The 17380-nt window shown below is 45.7% G+C and overlaps 1 protein-coding gene across 11 annotated transcripts in view; it reads right to left on the bottom strand.

Annotated features, from left to right (window-relative positions):
* Positions 1–17380, bottom strand: part of ptprc (protein tyrosine phosphatase receptor type C) — a 167253-nt gene that overhangs the window by 11313 nt on the left and 138560 nt on the right. For all 11 annotated transcript variants that reach the window (XM_041208255.1, XM_041208256.1, XM_041208257.1 and 8 more), the window contains 4 exons: positions 14558–14707; positions 6875–6965; positions 6559–6695; positions 298–429 (listed from right to left, as the gene is read on the bottom strand). In XM_041208255.1, coding sequence (XP_041064189.1) covers positions 298–429; positions 6559–6695; positions 6875–6965; positions 14558–14707 — 510 coding nt within the window. The remainder of the gene's footprint in view (positions 1–297; positions 430–6558; positions 6696–6874; positions 6966–14557; positions 14708–17380) is intronic.

The raw sequence follows: 17380 nt of genomic DNA, 5'->3' as shown, positions 1-17380 counted from the left end.
CTGTCCTGGAATAACACATGTTCCTCGGGCCTGGGATATTCTAGGATTTCTACCACCAGTTACTGTAAAATCTGGTGTGTATTCAAAGTATTAATTCAATACAAAATTTCTAGACAAATCTTGGTTTTAAGCACATGTCTCTCGACACGTAAGTTAAGCTTCTGTTATCTCTCATAGTTTGGAACATTAAATGAAACACTTTGCACTGTTTAGCTGGTTACCTTGACGAGGCTCATCGGCAGGATTATTGTCCTGTAAGGTAAGTGTAAGGTCATGAAAAAGAGCACTGGTTCCTACCTTGTCATTTTTTAATTTGCCCAGCATTGCGATGAACTTCGCCTTTTTTTGATACATCATCATCCAAAAGTCAGCAATGGTTTCAGGCAGCGGATTCTGAGTGGCAATTAATGTTTCCGAATGCCAATATCCCTGAAAGACAGAATGCAGAAGGCAGTTGACTTTGGAGTTTTGTAAGGGTCCTTTTAATGTGCTCTGCATATCCACAATCCAAGAGAATTCTCCACACTCTGTTCTAGATTTCAATCTTGTGAGTTGCTTCTTTTTTTTTCGGATTGAAAAGAATCAGAATTCTTCCTGCTGTCCTACAATAAAAGTTCCCAACACTCCCTTTCTTTCTGAGACTGTCCAAATGTCGTGTTTCCTTTTAATGAACAGATTTCTTGCAGATTTAAGTGAAGTTTTACTTGAACTGTCCCTTATGTAAAAAGTGGCACAGTTTCAACATTCACTAATACATGCACAAATGGAGATCAGAGTCAGCAGGAGTGTGGCGAAGCTTCAAAAAGTGGCGTCAACACAAAGGTGAGAGCTGATTGGTGAGTAGAGGGTGTGTTTTTTTTCTCCAGTTTTTCCTCCAGTTTAAAATAGATTAAGCTAAGATAAGGTAAAAGTTTTAGTTTTTATTTAAAGTACAGAAATAATTTAACTTTTCTTTACTGTACTTAACTTAAAATAAGGTTTATTTTGAACTAGAGGCATGGCAGGGCAGCTCAGTCCCAAGTTACGTACCGCCTGCAAAACGTGGGAAGTCCTAGACGCTCCTTGCATTCTGACCGACCACATGTGCTGGAAGTGCCACCAGCTGCAGCTACTTGAACTCTGAGTTTCGGAGGTTGAGTGGCAGCTGGAGGCACCGAGGTGCATCCGCGAGGCTGAGTTTTGTGCTTAATGCGTTTTTAGAAGTGGTCACCCCACAACTTATGGAAGTGCAGACAGAGAGGGAATGGGTGACCATCAGTCAGAAGAAAGGTGTCAGGCAGGTAGTCAGGAAATGCCCAGGGTGCATCTCGCTCAAGAACTGTTTTTCTGTGTTGGAAAACGGTGAGAGTGACGGTTCCGCTGAGGAGTGCAGCCACACTCATGGCACTGTGAATGGCTCAGCTGCACGGAGGTCGGGGGGTTGGGGAGAAGAGGGAAAGAGCAATAGTGGTAGGAGACTTGATAGTAAGGGGTACAGACTGGCATTTCTGCGGCTGTAGATTTGACTCCAGGATGGTATGTTGCCTCCCTGGTGCCAGGGTCAAGGATGTCACTGAACGGCTGCAGGGCATTCTAAAGGGAGAGGGCAAACAGACAGAGATCGTGGTGCATATTGATAACAACAACACAGGTAGAAAGAGGGATGAGTTCCTGCAAGCAGAATTTAGGGAGCTAGGAAGCAGATTAAAAAACAGGACCTCAGAAGGTAATAATCTCTGGATTACTTCCGGGGTTACGCGCTAGTGAGTATAGAAATAGGTGGTTAGTCCAGATGAATGCGTGGCTGGAGAGATGGCGCAGGAGGGAGGGCTTTAGATTTCTGAGACATTGAAACCGTTTCTGGGAGGGGTGGGACCTGTACAAGGCTGACAGGCTGCACCTGAACTGGAATGGGACCAACATCCTTGCAGGAAGGTTTGCTAATGCTGTTTGGGAGGGCTTAAACTAACTTGGCAGGGGGATGGGATCCTGAGAGGAGGTACAGCAGGGAGAGATGCACAGCCAAAATTAGAAGAGAGTAAGTGAGTCTGGAAGGCATAGAAATTATAGGCCAGTTAAGGCACAAGGGAGTTTGGCAAGGTTGGATGGTATTTATTTTAATGCAAGGAGTCTGATGAATAAGGCAGATGAGTTGAGGGCACAAATTTACACATGGAAGTATGATGACATTGCTGTCACAGAGACATGGTTGAGAGAGGGGCAGGATTGGCAGCTCAATATTCCAGGATATAGGGTCTTCAGGCGAGACAGGGAAGGAGGTAACAGAGGAGGGGGTATCACAATATTGATCAAGGAATCAATTACAGCAGGAAGGAGGGATGACATCTTAGAAGGCTCCTCAAATGAGGCCATATGGGTAGAATTGAAAAACAAAAAAGGAGCAGTCATTGGGAGTGTACTATAGGCCCCCAAACAGTCAGAGAGAAATAGAAGAGCAGATATGTAGGCAAATTTCAGAGAAGTGTAAAAATAATAGGGTAGTAATAGTGGGAGATTTCAACTTCCCCAACATTAACTGGGTTAGTCATAGTGTGATAGGTTTAGAGGGAGCGGAATCCTTAAAATGCATCCAGGAGAGCTTTTTAAGCCAGTACGTAGAAGGTCCAACAAGAGAGGGGGCAGTCCTGGACTTAATTTTAGGGAATGAAGCCGGGCAAGTGGTAGAGGTATCAATGGGGGAGCATTTTGCAGATAGTGATCATAACTCCGTTAGATTCAAGGTTGTTATGGAAAAAGACAAGGATGGGCCAGAAATCAGAGTTCTAAATTGGGGAAGGCTGATTTTAATAAGATCAGATATGATTTGGCCAGAGTGGACTGGGAGCAGCTACTTTCAGGTAAATCTGCGCCAGAGCAGTGGGACTCATTCAAGAAGGAAATAGGGAGAGTACAGGGCCAACATATTCCAGTAAAGATAAAGGGTGGGACCAACAAATCCAGGGAACCCTGGATGTTGAGGGATATACAGGATTGGAAAAGGAGAAAAAGGGGAGGCTTATGGCAGATACTGAGTGCTCAAAATAGCGGAAGCGCTAGAGTATAGAATGTGTAGGGGGGAAACTTAAAAAAGGAAGTTAGGAGAGCAAAAAGCAGGCATGAAGAAACATTGGCAGGTAAAATAAAGGAAAATCCAAAGTTATTTTACAAGTACATTAAGAGGAAGAAGATAACTAGGGAAAGAGTAGGGCCCATTAAGGACCATAGTGGTAATTTGTGTGTGGAGCCAGAAGACGCTGGGAGGGTTCTAAATGAATACTTTGTGTCGGTGTTCAAAAGTGAGAGGGACGACATGGGTATGGAAATCAGGCAGAAGGACTGTGATATAATTAAATAAACTAACATAGTAAGGGAAGAGGTTCTAAGTGGCCTGGCAGGCTTAAAAGTTGATAAATCTCCAGGCCTGGAAGAAGTGTATCCCAGGCTGTTGAGTGAGGCAAGGGAGGAGATAACAGGGGCACTGGCAATAATTTTCAATACATCTCTGGCCACAGGAGAGGTGCCAGAGGATTGGAGGACAAACAATGTGGTACCGTTATTCAAGAAGGGAGGAAGGGATAAACTAGGGAACTACAGGCCAGTCAGTCTAACCTCAGTGGTGGGGAAACTATTGGAAGCAATTCTGAAGGGCAGAATTAATCTACACTTGGAGAGGCAGGGATTAATCAAGGACAGTCAGCATGGTCTTGTTAAGGGGAGGTCATGTCTGACCAATTTGATTGAATTTTTCAAAGAGGTGACCAGGTGTGTAGATGAGGGCAATGCATTTCACATAGTCTACTTGGACTTCAGGAAGGCTTCTTTTAAGGTCCCACATGAGAGACTGATAATCCTGGTAAGAGCCCATGGGATACAAAACAATTTGGCAATTTGGATCCAGAATTGGCTGAGTGGCAGGAAGCAGAGGGTGATGGTCAAGGGGTGTTTTTGTGACTGGATGCCTTTGTCCATTGGGGTTCCACAGGGATCGGTGTTGAGTCCCTTGCTGTTTGTGGTATATATAAACGATTGTAGGAGGGTTGATCAGTAAGTTCGCGGATGACACAAAAATTGGTAGGGAAGTAAATAGTGAGGAGGATAGCAATAGAAGGATATAGACATGCTGGTCAGATGGGATGATCAGTGGCAAATGGAATTTAATCTGGTTCAGTGTGTGGTGATGCACTTGGGCAGGACAAACAAGGCACGGGAATACACGATGAATGGTAGGACCCTGGGAACTGCCGAAGATCAGGGGGACCTTGGTGTGCATGTCCACCGGCCCCTTGAGGGCAGCGGGACAGGTAGATAAGGTGGTTAAAGAAGGCATATGGGATACTTGCTTTTATTAGCTGAGGCATAGAATATAAGAGCAGGGAGGTTATGCTGGAACTGTATAAAAGGCTGGTTAGGCCACAATTGGTGTATTGCATGCAGTTCTGGAATCCACGTTATAGGAAGGATGTGATTGCACTAGAGAGAGTACAGAGGAGATTTACCAGGATGTTGCCTGCGCTGGAGAGTTTTAGTTATGAGGAGAGGTTGGATAGACTGGGGTTATTTTCCCTGCAGCAGAGGAGATTATGGGGAGACATGATTGAGGTGTATAAAATTATGAGGGTCATAGGTAGGGTAAACAGGAAGGAACTTTTCCCCTTGGTGGAGGGATCAATAACCAGGGGCCACAGATTTAAGGTCAGGGGCAAGAGGTTTAGAGGGGATGTGAGCAAGAATTTTTCACCCAGAGGGTGGTGGGAATCTGGAACTCACTGCCTGAAAGGGTGATAGAGGCAGAAACCCTCATAACATTTAAGAAGTATTTGGATGTGCACTTGTGATGCCATGGCGTTCAAGGCTATGGACCTAGTGCTGGAAAATGGGGTTAGAACGGCTAGGTACTTGTTTGACCTGCGCAGCCTCGAAGGGTTGAAGGGCCTTTTTCTGTGCTGCAGATCTCTATGACTCTATGCCGAGTCAACCCAGGAGACTGGCAGTGGTCCACCAATAGCTTTAGAAAAGCAAACACATGCTCAAAAAAGCTGACCCCTCAGGAACACATCTAAATACAGGCTGATGACATGTAATTAAATCGAGAGCATGGGTTTGTCATATGTAAGCTGAAGCTTCCAAATATATAATGGGAAATAATTGTTACTCAATGATAATTAGATTATCTGTGATTGTCATGAGACACAGAGGCTCCTCACCCCAATCCCATCCCTTTCATTCATAAATGCATTGTTCTTGCCCATTCTCTCCTTCAACTGGCAGTTGCACTTCCTTCCTATAGTTCAAGCTGGCTTTCTCCATCTCCTTCCTACCCACTATGTACTGACACTCCTCTTCTTCCCCCTCACCTTACAGATCACTCTGGCACTCCTCACTCCCTAATTCTTAAATCACCTCTCCGTGTCTTCCCTTTCCCAGGACTTGCTAGCATTGTCTTCCCTCTCTTCCCTCATTTCAAGCTGGCATTCTTTTCCACTCTCAGATCATGTTGGTGCTCTTCCTGCTCCTAAACACAGACTTTCTGATGGCAATCTTCAAGCCTCCAATCCCATTCAAACAGGCATTATTCTCTCCAACCTCTTTGCTGTTGCAAATTCATTCTTCCCTCCAACACACCCCTCACCTGTGTCATCCTGGCTCCTGTGTTGTGCTCTTGCTTGAGGGGGTTGAATGCTGCTGCACATGGTAACTGGCCACTTCTGGTCTTGCAAAACTATTGTGAGAATTCCTGACCAGCAAATGCAAGAGCAATCAATTCCCTGAAGCATTATCAGCAGGCAGGAGCTAGGAGAACCTCTGACTTTCATCCACCAGTCTAAACAAAGGAACAATGATCTGAAAATGTGAACGCTCAACATGGTTGGCATGTACGTGCCTGTCTGAAACATTTAGTCAGGGACCCACAATGTCAGGGACACACAGTGTGAGCATGTTCCTGAAAAGGGAGATTAACACCAACAATAGCAACAGTGATGAATCTGAGCAAAAGAATGAGGTAGAAATGCAGACATTTCTGATAAATATTAATCTTAGTCATAGCTTAATATAGCACAGAAGGAGGCTATTTAGGCCACTGTGTCTGTGCTGGCTCTGTCAAAGAGCTATCCAATTACTCCCACTCCACTACTCTTTCCCCATAGCTGTGCAAATGTTTCTCCTTCAAGCATCTATCCAATTCTCTTTTGAAAATTATTATTGAATTTGCTTTCACCATTCTTTCAAAGGTATTTTCAAATACCCTCACAAATTTTACCCTTCCTGTCTGAGAAACCATCTCCAGGTCTAGGCTCCATTCCTCTGGCTCTGAAACATTATTTATTCGCCATTTCTGGCTCTCTGCTAATGGAGCAACTGGCAGTGATTGTGCCCCGGGATTCTCTCAAATTCAATGTGCCTTGTTAACTCTGTCTCAACCCCACCCCCTCCTCTTTATGCAAAAAGCCATTTTTTGTACTGTGCTTTTGGTTTCTGCCTCCCAGTTCTTCCGCTCCCCTTGAGCATCCACTTTCCAATGACAAAACCTTTAGATAGTCTTCTACAAGAGAAGAATTAACTTCTTGTGCTAATACATACATCTATGTAGGAAGCATTGATATATTTAATGGATTCTTCATCTTCACTCTCATCAGAGGATAAATCAGTGTCACTGTGGCTCTCGCTGTCTTTGCTTTTCTCGTCTTCCAATCTGATAGTTACTCTGTTGTAATCATCTTCAAAAGAACAAATTTATAAATCACATATCAATTTCATTTCAGGATTGGTGCCAATATAAACAATGTTCTCTTCTTCTGACCTTTTGCAATCAATTTTATAGTCATATTATGAAGCAAATCTGAACACTTTCATGAAGCATCAAGCAAGACAGAGAAAGATCAAACTTAATACTCACATGGGATCACTGAAAGAGAACGATTTTTACTTTGATTTTCTGCCCGTCTTCCATTGTTCTGTGATCTCCAATCAGTATAAGGTGGGATCCTCTGCAAGATTCAGAGATATGAAATAAAAACACACGATGTTGTTCACACAAAACTGAAGAATGAAGAAGAATAATCTTTGACATTTGTTTTCTTTCAAAATATTTAGCACATTGTGAGTCATTGCTTGGAATTGAATTTCTTGCTTCCTGTAGTTGGGATTTTTCCTTTATTCCCCCCTCAAACGATCCTCCTGAATTTTTCCTCATTGAAAACTCCCCTTTGGTTCTTCTTCTATATTAAAAGTGAAGGGTAACTTGGAAGTGGAAGTGCTGAGGATTTCCAATTTGGCAAAAAACCTCACATCATCCCAACCCGCCCCCGCTGGCCTCCACCTTAGAAAGCCAGTTCCACCTTGTGTCAGTGTCTAAAGCTCCTGGTAAAACAATTAGCTTTTGATATGACTGAACTTCAAGAGAGTTACTCAGCATGTCTCCTTCAAAGACAAAGACTGCTTCGTACAGCTTCATAAGCAAGTTTGTGTGTTTCCCCTCAAACTTGGATTTATCCCCATGCCATTATTAATCCCACTAACCAGCAAGCCAAAACACCAAACAAATCATGTCATTCACCCTTACTTTTTAAACAAAGGAGCTAAAAAATAAACAGTTATGTGCAGAGCGAACAAAAGGTCGGTAACTGACCCCATCACTCCCTTATGTTTGAAGATCCATACTTATGGCCTCTAGTTATGTTCTTCCCCACAAGAGAAAACATTCTCTTTATATCCATTCTATGAAAACCTTTCATAAATTAACGACCTACATTAGGTCACCCCTCAGCCTTTTTTTCCCCAAGAGAAATTAGATCCACTCTGTCAAGCCTATTTATGCCCACGCACTTATGGTATCATCTTTGTTAATCTTCTCTGCATCGTCTCCAGTGTCTCTATATCCCTTTGATAAAATCGTGACCAGAACTGCACACAGTACGTGATCCAACAAAGGTTTGATGCAGGTTTAGCATCACTTCCCTACTTTTCAATCCTATCCCTCTAGGAACAAACAATTGCTTTGCTTTTTAATGCTTTATTGGCCTGTGACACAACTTTTGATTGGTGCATTTATCCTCCAAAATACCTTAGATCCTGTACCCAACCTAGACTTGTACTTTTCAAGTAATAAGTGATCTCGCTATTCTTCATACCAAAATGTACTGCATCACATTCATCTGAGTTGACCTTTGTTTGCCAATTACTTGCCGATTCTGCAAGTTTATTGATGTCGTCTTGTTGCAGTCCTCCTCAGTACTGACAACCCCCACTCCCCAAACCCATGTGGTACCAAGCGCAAATTCAGAAATAGTGTTTTTGAACCCAAAATCCAAATTGTTAGTGCAAATTATGAACAGCAGTGGTCCTAGCACTACTCCTTGTGGAGCTCCACTTCCCACCTCCTGTCACGCTGACTCACTGCCCTTTAATCCCATTCTTTCTAGATCAGGATTAGGAGTTAAATGGTCGGAGAGCGGGGCTAAATGTACTGATTCATGACTAGGGGGAGCTGATCACACTAGTTCTGTTACTGGCATGACAGCGCTCCCATTATTCAAATAACCCTTGTCCCTATGATCTGGATGCCAGCCTTAATTCATTGCCCGTGCCAGTGCATTGCTTTGCTTGACACTGCTTTACAAAACAAAACAACTCAAGAAACCTTCAACTTGTTTAATTAATTTGGGTTTGTTTAAGTGGAAATGTAACCTTAATTTGTGGACAGTGTGCAAATTGACAGATTAAGCTAGTGGGCAAAACTGTGGCAGATGAACTTCAATGTAGATAAGTATACCGTCATTCGCTTTAGATCAAAACACACAGATTTAAACACCGTGGCCTGAATTTTTCCCACGTCGGGTGGGCTCGGCGGGAGCGGGCAGGGGCGTTCAGGAACCCGCCTGCCAGCCGCGGTTGGGTCTGCACCACTGTTTATACCGCCAATTAATGCCCGCCCAGCGTCATGCGCGGCTCCGGCATCAGCGTGAAGTGGCGGGCAAGGGCGGGAGCTCGATGTCCGCGGGGTCCAATGGTGACCCAGCGGCCTGTTCAAAAACGGCGCCGGCAGCCCTGCGAAGGCTGGCCTTGAAGCGCCGTCGCCACATGGAACAGGGCAGGCCGGAGGGCAGGTCGGAGGGGCGGTCGGCCCCACGGTTTTCTGACTAGGGTCTCGCTGCCTTCCTGGAGAAGATGGAAGCGCGCTGGGATACCCTTGTCCCAAGGGACGGGAGGAGGAGGCCCCCCACTTCCCCACCCCCCCTCCACCTCACCGAAAATGTCTGAGAGGAGGTGGCATCCAGGGTGAGGCCCCCATGATGTGGGGAGGCACATATGGGTTCAGCGCCGTAAGTGCTTCAATGATCTCCTGCCTTCAGGAAGGGCGAGTACTGTGCTGGCATGGGTCACTTAGCACAGCGGTTAGGAGCACCCTTCTCCCCCCACCCTCCCCCCACACCCCATCCTCACCGTCTGGACCTCAGGGTTCTTAGAGTGCGAATGGCAAATGTCAATGAGGCAGCATCTGGGCAAGGGGGTGAGCCCTGGCTGCTTGGAATGAGGTCTCGCAGCTCCAGGGTCACGAATCGGCTGAGCCCTGCGAGGTGTTCCTCAGGTGGGGTTCCTCAGGCTGCAATGGCAGCGCAGGTACAGGGTGGACTAATCAATGCTCCTCTGTCCTTTCAGGAGAAGACAGCCCACAATAATGGTGAGAGGTTGCGGACTGGAGGAGGAGCGCCCCACCTTCTAATCTTGACCAGATACGAGCAGGAGGCCCTGGGGCTGGAGAGGCGCCATGCGCCTAGGTCAATCGGCCACGGTGAGGTTGTGGTGCCACAGAGAGGTAAGAGTGCGGGGCACTGAGGTCAGAATGTCTGTAATAGCAACCATTCCACTGTTGACACCATATTGATGTGAGCCTCGAACATGGAATCCCTTCTGATAATGGAAAGACGAGGGCACCCTGATCTGGGTACCAGGCATGCACAGTAACACCGTAATGACTTCAATTAATAACATGTCCTTGTTCTTACTTCCAGCCTCACCAGAAGACCATCGTGATAAGAAGCCTGTAGGCCCACAGCTCACCCCAGAGGACAGCGACCACAGAAACCTACCTGTATCACACCCTCTCAGCCAGGCAGGCACCAGTGCAGATACCAACACCTTGGTGGGCATTAGATAATCAGCTAGTATCTCGGGGCACAGCGGTGAGGACACTTCATGCTCGCTTGAGGTACGGGCGGAGGTAGAGAGTGCCCAGGGTGCTGGCAGTCGGAGGACTGCTGGGGACCAGGAACATGTTCAGTTGGTGGCTGATGATGTGCCTCTGGAGTCGTCCCTGAGGCAGCAGATGCTGTCCAGCGAGGTGTGCGGGAGGATCTCGCGGAGATACACGAGGGAATGCATGCCATGGTCTCCGCTGTGGAGCAGTCCACGGGAAGCATGAGCAATGCAATGACCCTCACGGCTGAGCGCAATGCCTTCTCCATGGAGAGAGTCGAACTCTCATGGAGAGGCTCCTCCAAGAGCTGAATCAGGGGTTCCTGGGGATGCGCTCAAGCCTGCAAGCCCTCACGCCGGCAATGACCCTCAGGTAGTCACTGTTAGTGTGGGAGATGGATTGGGCACTGAGTATCCCAGATAGGTGCCCGTCCATCAATGGTGAGCAGGGAGGTCCAAAATCACCACACATTGGCGCACGAGATGCTTGTTATCTCTGCGAGGTCCTCACAGGGCTCTGTGGATGAAGGCAGCAGCTCCTCCGCCCCTCTACTAGTGACCGTGGCATCCAGTGAGGCTGCAGCGACTGGGGAGATGCCAGCTAGAGCACTGGCTGCTCCCTCCCAGGAGGGGCCAGCACAGGCTCCACGGGCCAGAGGACACCCGGCAAGGTCATCAAGGCCAACAGGATAACAAAGTGAGCAGGCTGTCTCCAATGCCAGTGCCAGTGAGGGGGGAGCACCTAGACGTAGCATCCGTAAATGCAAACTTAAAGCACCTTAGGTACAACATGGGCTTATCAATGGTGTTTTGTTTTTCCCCCATTTAAGTCATTTATAAGTTGGTGTGATGGAGAAAACCTTTCCATTTAATCTGATTTATGTATGCCAGGCACCACACCAGTAAATGTGCTTGAGTTCGACAAGCCTCTGGATGCTGCGTTAGTTCTGCAGGTGCAGAGTAACCCATGATGTTATGAATGACTTGTTTATCATTGAACTTTATTGAAATGGCACATGGTGCATGTTGTTCACCAAGCAAATGTTCCTGTCAGGTATTGAGTATGGAGCCTGCAGCCCTGGCATGTGGTGGTGGTTCAGCTTTGGTAGGCTAGCTGAAGGAGCATTGGATCAAAGCCTCCTGGGTGTCCCTGCCTCCCTGGAGTTGCCCAGGTCAGTGTTTATCCCCTCAGCATTCTCCTGACCGTGCTCATCCTCGGACTGACTACTGGACTCATCATCTGCTGACAGAACGGCTGCGTCAACATCTTCTCCCTGCACTGCATCCCACCTTTCCAGCACCAGATTGTGGAGAGCACAGCATACAACCACTATCAGTGTCACTCGATCTGGGGGTTACTGGAGTGCGCCCCCGAACGGTCCAGGCATGGGAAGCGCATTTGGGGAGACCGATGGTTCTCTCTACCGCCGCCCTTGTGGAGACGTGGCTCCTATTGCACCGCTGCTCCTCCTCTGTTCTTGGGTGGCAGAGAGGTGTCAAAAGCCACTTTTTCAAGGGATAGCCCTTGTTACCCAGCAGCCATCCATCCAGCCGGGCTGGAGCACTGAAGAGCCCCGGCACCTGGGAGTGTCTGAGGATGTAGGTGTCGTGGGAGCTGCCTGGGTACCTTGCACAGACTTGTAGAATCAGCATCCTGTGATCACACACTATCTGCACGTTCATGGAGTGGAAGCCCTTCCTGTTGACGAAGGCACCGGGCTCACCTGCTGGTGCCTTGATGGCCACATGTGTACAGTCTATAGCACCCTGGACACGGGGGAAGCCAGCAATGGCTGCGAAGCCTCTGGCTTGCTCTGTCTGTCTGGCCTCATCCATGTGGTTATGAATGAAAGTCATTACCCGCCTGAACAGAGCTTCTGTCACCAGCTTGACACAATTGTAGACACCTGATTGGGAGACTCCACACAGATCACCCACTGACCCCCGGAAAGAGCCAGAGGCATAAAATTTGAGGGCCACTGTGACCTTCAGAGCCTCTGGCATGGGGTGTCCACCCATACAGTCGGAGCTGATCTCAGGCCCAATCATCTAACAAACGGAGATCACAGTCTCCCTGGAGAGGCAGAGCCTCCTTCGACATTGCACCTCGGACATATTGAGGTAGCTGCATCGCTGCCTGTAAACCCTGGCAGCAGGATTGTGACATCTTCTGCAGCCTCTTCCACCTTGGACTACCTTGTGGCCCTGTGCCCCTTGTGCCTGCGCCTCTCCTCCCACAGGTCCCTCCCTGGAAGCTGCTCTGGGACACCCGGCCTCCTCTCCCTTCTGCCCCTCTCTTCCTCCTCAGAGGAGGTGCCTCCAGCGGAGACCACAATCCCCATTACCAGGGTAAGGGAAGGCTGTCTGATACCTGGAAGGAACCAAGTGGTATGACTCCTCCGGAGTCCTGAACTGAGGCCTGTTATTTCTGTCAAAGCAGCTCCGAAGCAAAATGAAGTTGTCCTGTTCACACAAGCAAATAGCAGCAAGTCCTAATCTAAACTAGTAACAACTCACATTCGGCAAGCCCATTCAGCCCTCTTATCCCACCCGTGGATGAGGTTTTTGAAAATGTGGCCTATCCACCTGCCTGTTGCCCCCATGCGACGCCCTGAAAATCGCACAGGATGCGCAAAATCAAATTCAGTCGGTGCCTCAAGGGCTTTAACTGGCCTGTTAATTAATGGTGGGCGTGCCTCCGCCCTCATAGCGCCCACCTACCGCACCATCACGATGGTGTGCGGTGATGTCGGGATGCACGCTTGACATCATCGCGCGTCATTTTAAGTTCCGGCCCATTTTACATGTCGGGCCCACCCTCGCACACAATGTAGAATTCTGGGCCGTATGTTTGAGTCACAAGGTGGTGGTTTCAAGCCCCAGTCCAGAGACTTTGGACATAATCTAGGCCCACGTATAAATTCAGCAGAAATGATGCACTGTCAGGTGTTTATCTGCTCGGGTAGACATAAAAAAAATCCAATAACACTGTTCGAAGTAAAGCAGGGATGTCCTCTTTGTGTCCTGACCAATATTCCTCCTTTGATAAACACACTGAAAATTTACTGCTTGTAGAACCTTGCTATGTACAAATTTGGCTGCACTTTTTTTTATTCATTTAAGGGATGTGGGTGTCACTGGCTAGGCCAGCATTTATTGCCCATCCCTAATTGCCCTTGAGAAGGTGGTGGTGAGCTGCCTTCTTGAACTGCTGCAGTCCATGTGCTGTAGGTACACCCACAATGCTGTTAGAGAGGGAGTTCCAGGGTTTTGACCTGGACAAAGAGGGAATGATGATATATTTCCAAGTCAGAATAATGAGAGGCTTGGAGGAGAACTTCTAGGTGGTGGTGTTCCCATGTGTCTGCTGCCCTTGTCCTTCTTGATGGTAGTGGTCGTGGGTTTGGAAGATGCTGCCTAAGAAACTTTAGGGAGTTTCTGCAGTGCATCATTTGACTACATAATAACATTAACTACACTTCAAAAAATAACCCATTGGCTGTGAGTCATTTAAAATATCTTGAGGATGTGAAACAGGCTATATAAATACAAATTCTTATTTTTTAAAACATTGAACAAACCAAATTGAATTTGAAAGAAGTCTGAATTTAACTATTTGTGAAATTTGGGTTAATAATATAGCTTATATTGCAATGTATATATTGTTACATAACAGGCAAAGTGATAAAGAAAAGATCGGCGTCAGACCAACACAGAACAATGTCAGAACAAATGAATTAAATCTCCATTCCGGGGAACTTCCTGTGTGTTGATAATTCTCCCATTCTTGGCACAAACACACATCAGCAATTTTACCCATTAATCCCTCTTGCTTACTGAAGCCACACTGTTCCCAATGGTTACTCTCACTAAACTCTTTGTTACATCTCACCCAAAACACAAACTAGTGTGAACTACAGCAAAATTCATCCTCATTTTACTCTGGCTCCTAGTTGACTTTACTTCCCCAATGACAATACTCCCAGTTTAACCTCTGCAGTGGCACTGAGTTAGAATACAGCTCTTTGAGATTTTGGCATTTCAGAGAACAGGGTAATTTGGTGAATCCAAATTGGTAATGCTCAGAAATCCAGGAGCCATCAAATAATAGCTTGGGCAACAGATTTTGTAATAAAAACAAAAAGTGCTGGAAAAGCTCAGCAGGTCAGACAACATCTGTAGAGAGAGAAATAGAGTTAAAGTTACAGGTACTTTGTTAAATCGATGGCAACATCGTTCTGCTTTCTAATATTTGATAGAGTTGGCCCAAAGTTCAGCTGAATAGGCAGTAACTCAGCGACCTTTTGCCCTACTTTTGCTATTATTTGATCTGTGTCATTTATGCTGAATCTTGAGGTTAGCTTTTCTAGATGAATGAACTGACCTGGAACTCTGCTTCCAGCAGGGATGGCTCAGTTGGTGGGTCATTCTTTTTAAAGTTAGTGAGGTGCTTGGGTAGCTCAGACAGGTTGACCTCAGTTTCACCATAGAGATAGTACTCCAACAAAGCCTGGTGGATCAGAATGTACTGGGCCTACAACAAAACATACCTTTGTTAAGACACTAATAAGTCAGTGAAGCTCACTAAAGCCTAATGATAAAAGTAATTGGTTAACATAATCAAAATCAACATTTTTAATCAACAGCTCTTTGAGGTTTTGGCATTTCAGAGAACAGGGTAATTTGGTGAATCCATCAGAAGCTCCACAGGCAGAGCCAGACATTCAAAAGTCAAGTCCCATCTACAGTTGAGAGACTCCATCTTTCCTCAGATGAAGAGTTGTCAAGCTGTGTTGCGTCATTAGTCAGAGTGGAAGCTGGCCTTCCAAATGACAAGAGACCATGAAAAGGAATTAATCTGGTGTTCTAACTTCACTTTCATTTTAGCATCCAATAGTTCAACCCAGAGTTACATTTGAACAGAAATCATGGAAATATGTATTGCTGGTTGATCACCCATTTTCATAGCAGTGCATGGTAGTGGAAAGATAAAAATAGAAAGAAATAGTCACTTGGTAGTACAGAACTTTAGTATTGCTCTAAAAAGAGACATTCTGTTGAAGCTTTCCACCTTGCACTCATCAGGACAGAATTGCAATAATACCAAATTTCAAGGGGAACAGCAATGTAGACTGCATGAGAGAAAGGTGCTAATTGGTAGGCAGGTGGGCTCTGATTGGTCAGGGTATTACACCAGGTATGTGTGTATTATGTATTTACATATTTATGCCAGGTATGTATGCTATACGTCCCAACAAATGATGGACTGCACCAAACAGCGCGTCCCATCAGCTGTCCACAACAGGCAGAGTATAGACCACACTCAACCAGTCCGTGCTCGCAAAACTCAGAACACAAGGTCCAGCATTAGATATGATTCCACAATTGGGCAGCACTTACTTAACAATCATAAGTGTGCTAAGAATTGCACTAATTCAAGATCATCAGTCTGGTTCACAATGGGGCCCACTTGCTAGAGGCTACATATATTCTGAAGCAGGGCCCTGTCTTCTGTAAACAAAAAGAGCATGTTCAGGTATTGTGCCTTTTTCAATTGAACAATAGCTTGGGGGAACAATTGGGGGAGCATTCCCCCATGGCAACACCTTGACCAATTAGAGTCGACTTGCCTGATTTGAATTTAAACAAAAGCTTGGGAATAACTGTTACCTGGTTTGCTCTCCAAAGCAACAACTCAATTAGAGTTCACTTGCCTACCAATTAGCACCCTTTTCTCATGAAATTGTTGTTCCCTTTGAAATTTGGTATTCTTGCGACTCTGTCCTGGTGAGTGCAAGACAAAACATTTTGATAGCATGTATCACTTTACAGCAATAGCCAAATAGAAAGAAGGAAACTTTGTAAATTCAAACTAACGAACAAAACTTTAACTGAAACAAGGGCTATGCAGTGAATTGACCTTGGGATCCGGGGTTAATTCCAGTTTAGGCAGAGAGGAATGAACATTTTGTCTCTCTTCTATGATGGCTCTGCTCAACAACCCAATAAACAAAGGGTACAGATCCACAGAACAAATCCACCACTAACAGTGCACAGATCAGTGGACCTACAGAGGTCTGAAGGATGGCTGGTGTGAGAAGATTTGTTGTAAAAGTCAAACTGTTTCCTTGATCATCACAGAAGAACATAAATATACCAGAACTATATTGCCTGGATTATAGGTGGACATTTTCTTGAAGTATTAGGCAAGTATCTGAATGCTAGAAATCAGACTCCCCCAACTAGATTGCTTGAGTCTGGACCATCACGAGTAGAGCACAATGCCTAATATTGCCAGTTCCCCATGAGTTAATTTGGCATCTTGAAAGACTTCTATCAGCTTTTTAAACAAAATTTGTTGGTCTCTATGCATCAGCAGGAAAATGCAATGAGTACCAAGTCTCACAGAATGGTTTTCAATCCCGTTTGCTATTGTGTGACTGCTGCTGGAAGCCTATGTGTAGAAAAGACAGCATCAAGCTTGACTGTGATGATCTACCCTCAACTCCCCTCTCTCCCTCCTCTATATTTGGGTAATGAAGTTCCTGGCACTATTGTGCCAACTGCTATTGGAAGGCCTTTAAACTAGCTCGACAGAGGTGTGGGAACCATGAGAGCACATTAGAGTGGAATACCAGGGTGCATAAAATACTGGGAGAGACAGACAGCACTAGAATAGAGAACAGTCAGTTAATAGGTGGATTTGGAGTAAAGGGGAAAGTAATAAAGTCTAAATCAAGATTACTTTGCACGGATTTGATTGAATGCAGTATAGTAAATAAGATTGGGGGGGGTTACAGGCACAGATTGCCATGTGGAAATATGATGTTGTGGCGATAACAGAGACCTGGCTCAAGGAAGGGCGGCTCTGGGTGTTAAATATTCCTGGGTACAAGGTGTTCAGGAAAGGTAGAGCAGGAAGGAAAGGAGGAGGGGTGGCTGTACTGGTTAAGGAGAGCATTGCAGAGTTGGAGGAAGAGGATCCCAAAGGGGTCAAGGACAAAATCAATTTGGCTACAGCTAAGGAACAAAAAGGGTGTAGTTACATTTCTCAGTGTAGTCTATAGTCCACCAACTAGTGGGAAGGGTGTAGAGGAACAAATCTACAGGCAAGTTACAGAGAGGTGCAAATTATAGAGTAGTTATAATTTAATTTTTAATTACCTACTTTATTACTTTATTAATTATTTTAATTACCTGAATATAG

Source organism: Carcharodon carcharias, chromosome 16, assembly GCF_017639515.1.
Source record: "Carcharodon carcharias isolate sCarCar2 chromosome 16, sCarCar2.pri, whole genome shotgun sequence".
In the NCBI taxonomy this organism is placed as follows: Eukaryota; Metazoa; Chordata; class Chondrichthyes; order Lamniformes; family Lamnidae; genus Carcharodon; species Carcharodon carcharias.
The sequence above is the reverse complement of the archived record's forward strand: the minus strand, read 5'-3'. Positions and strand labels throughout refer to the sequence as shown.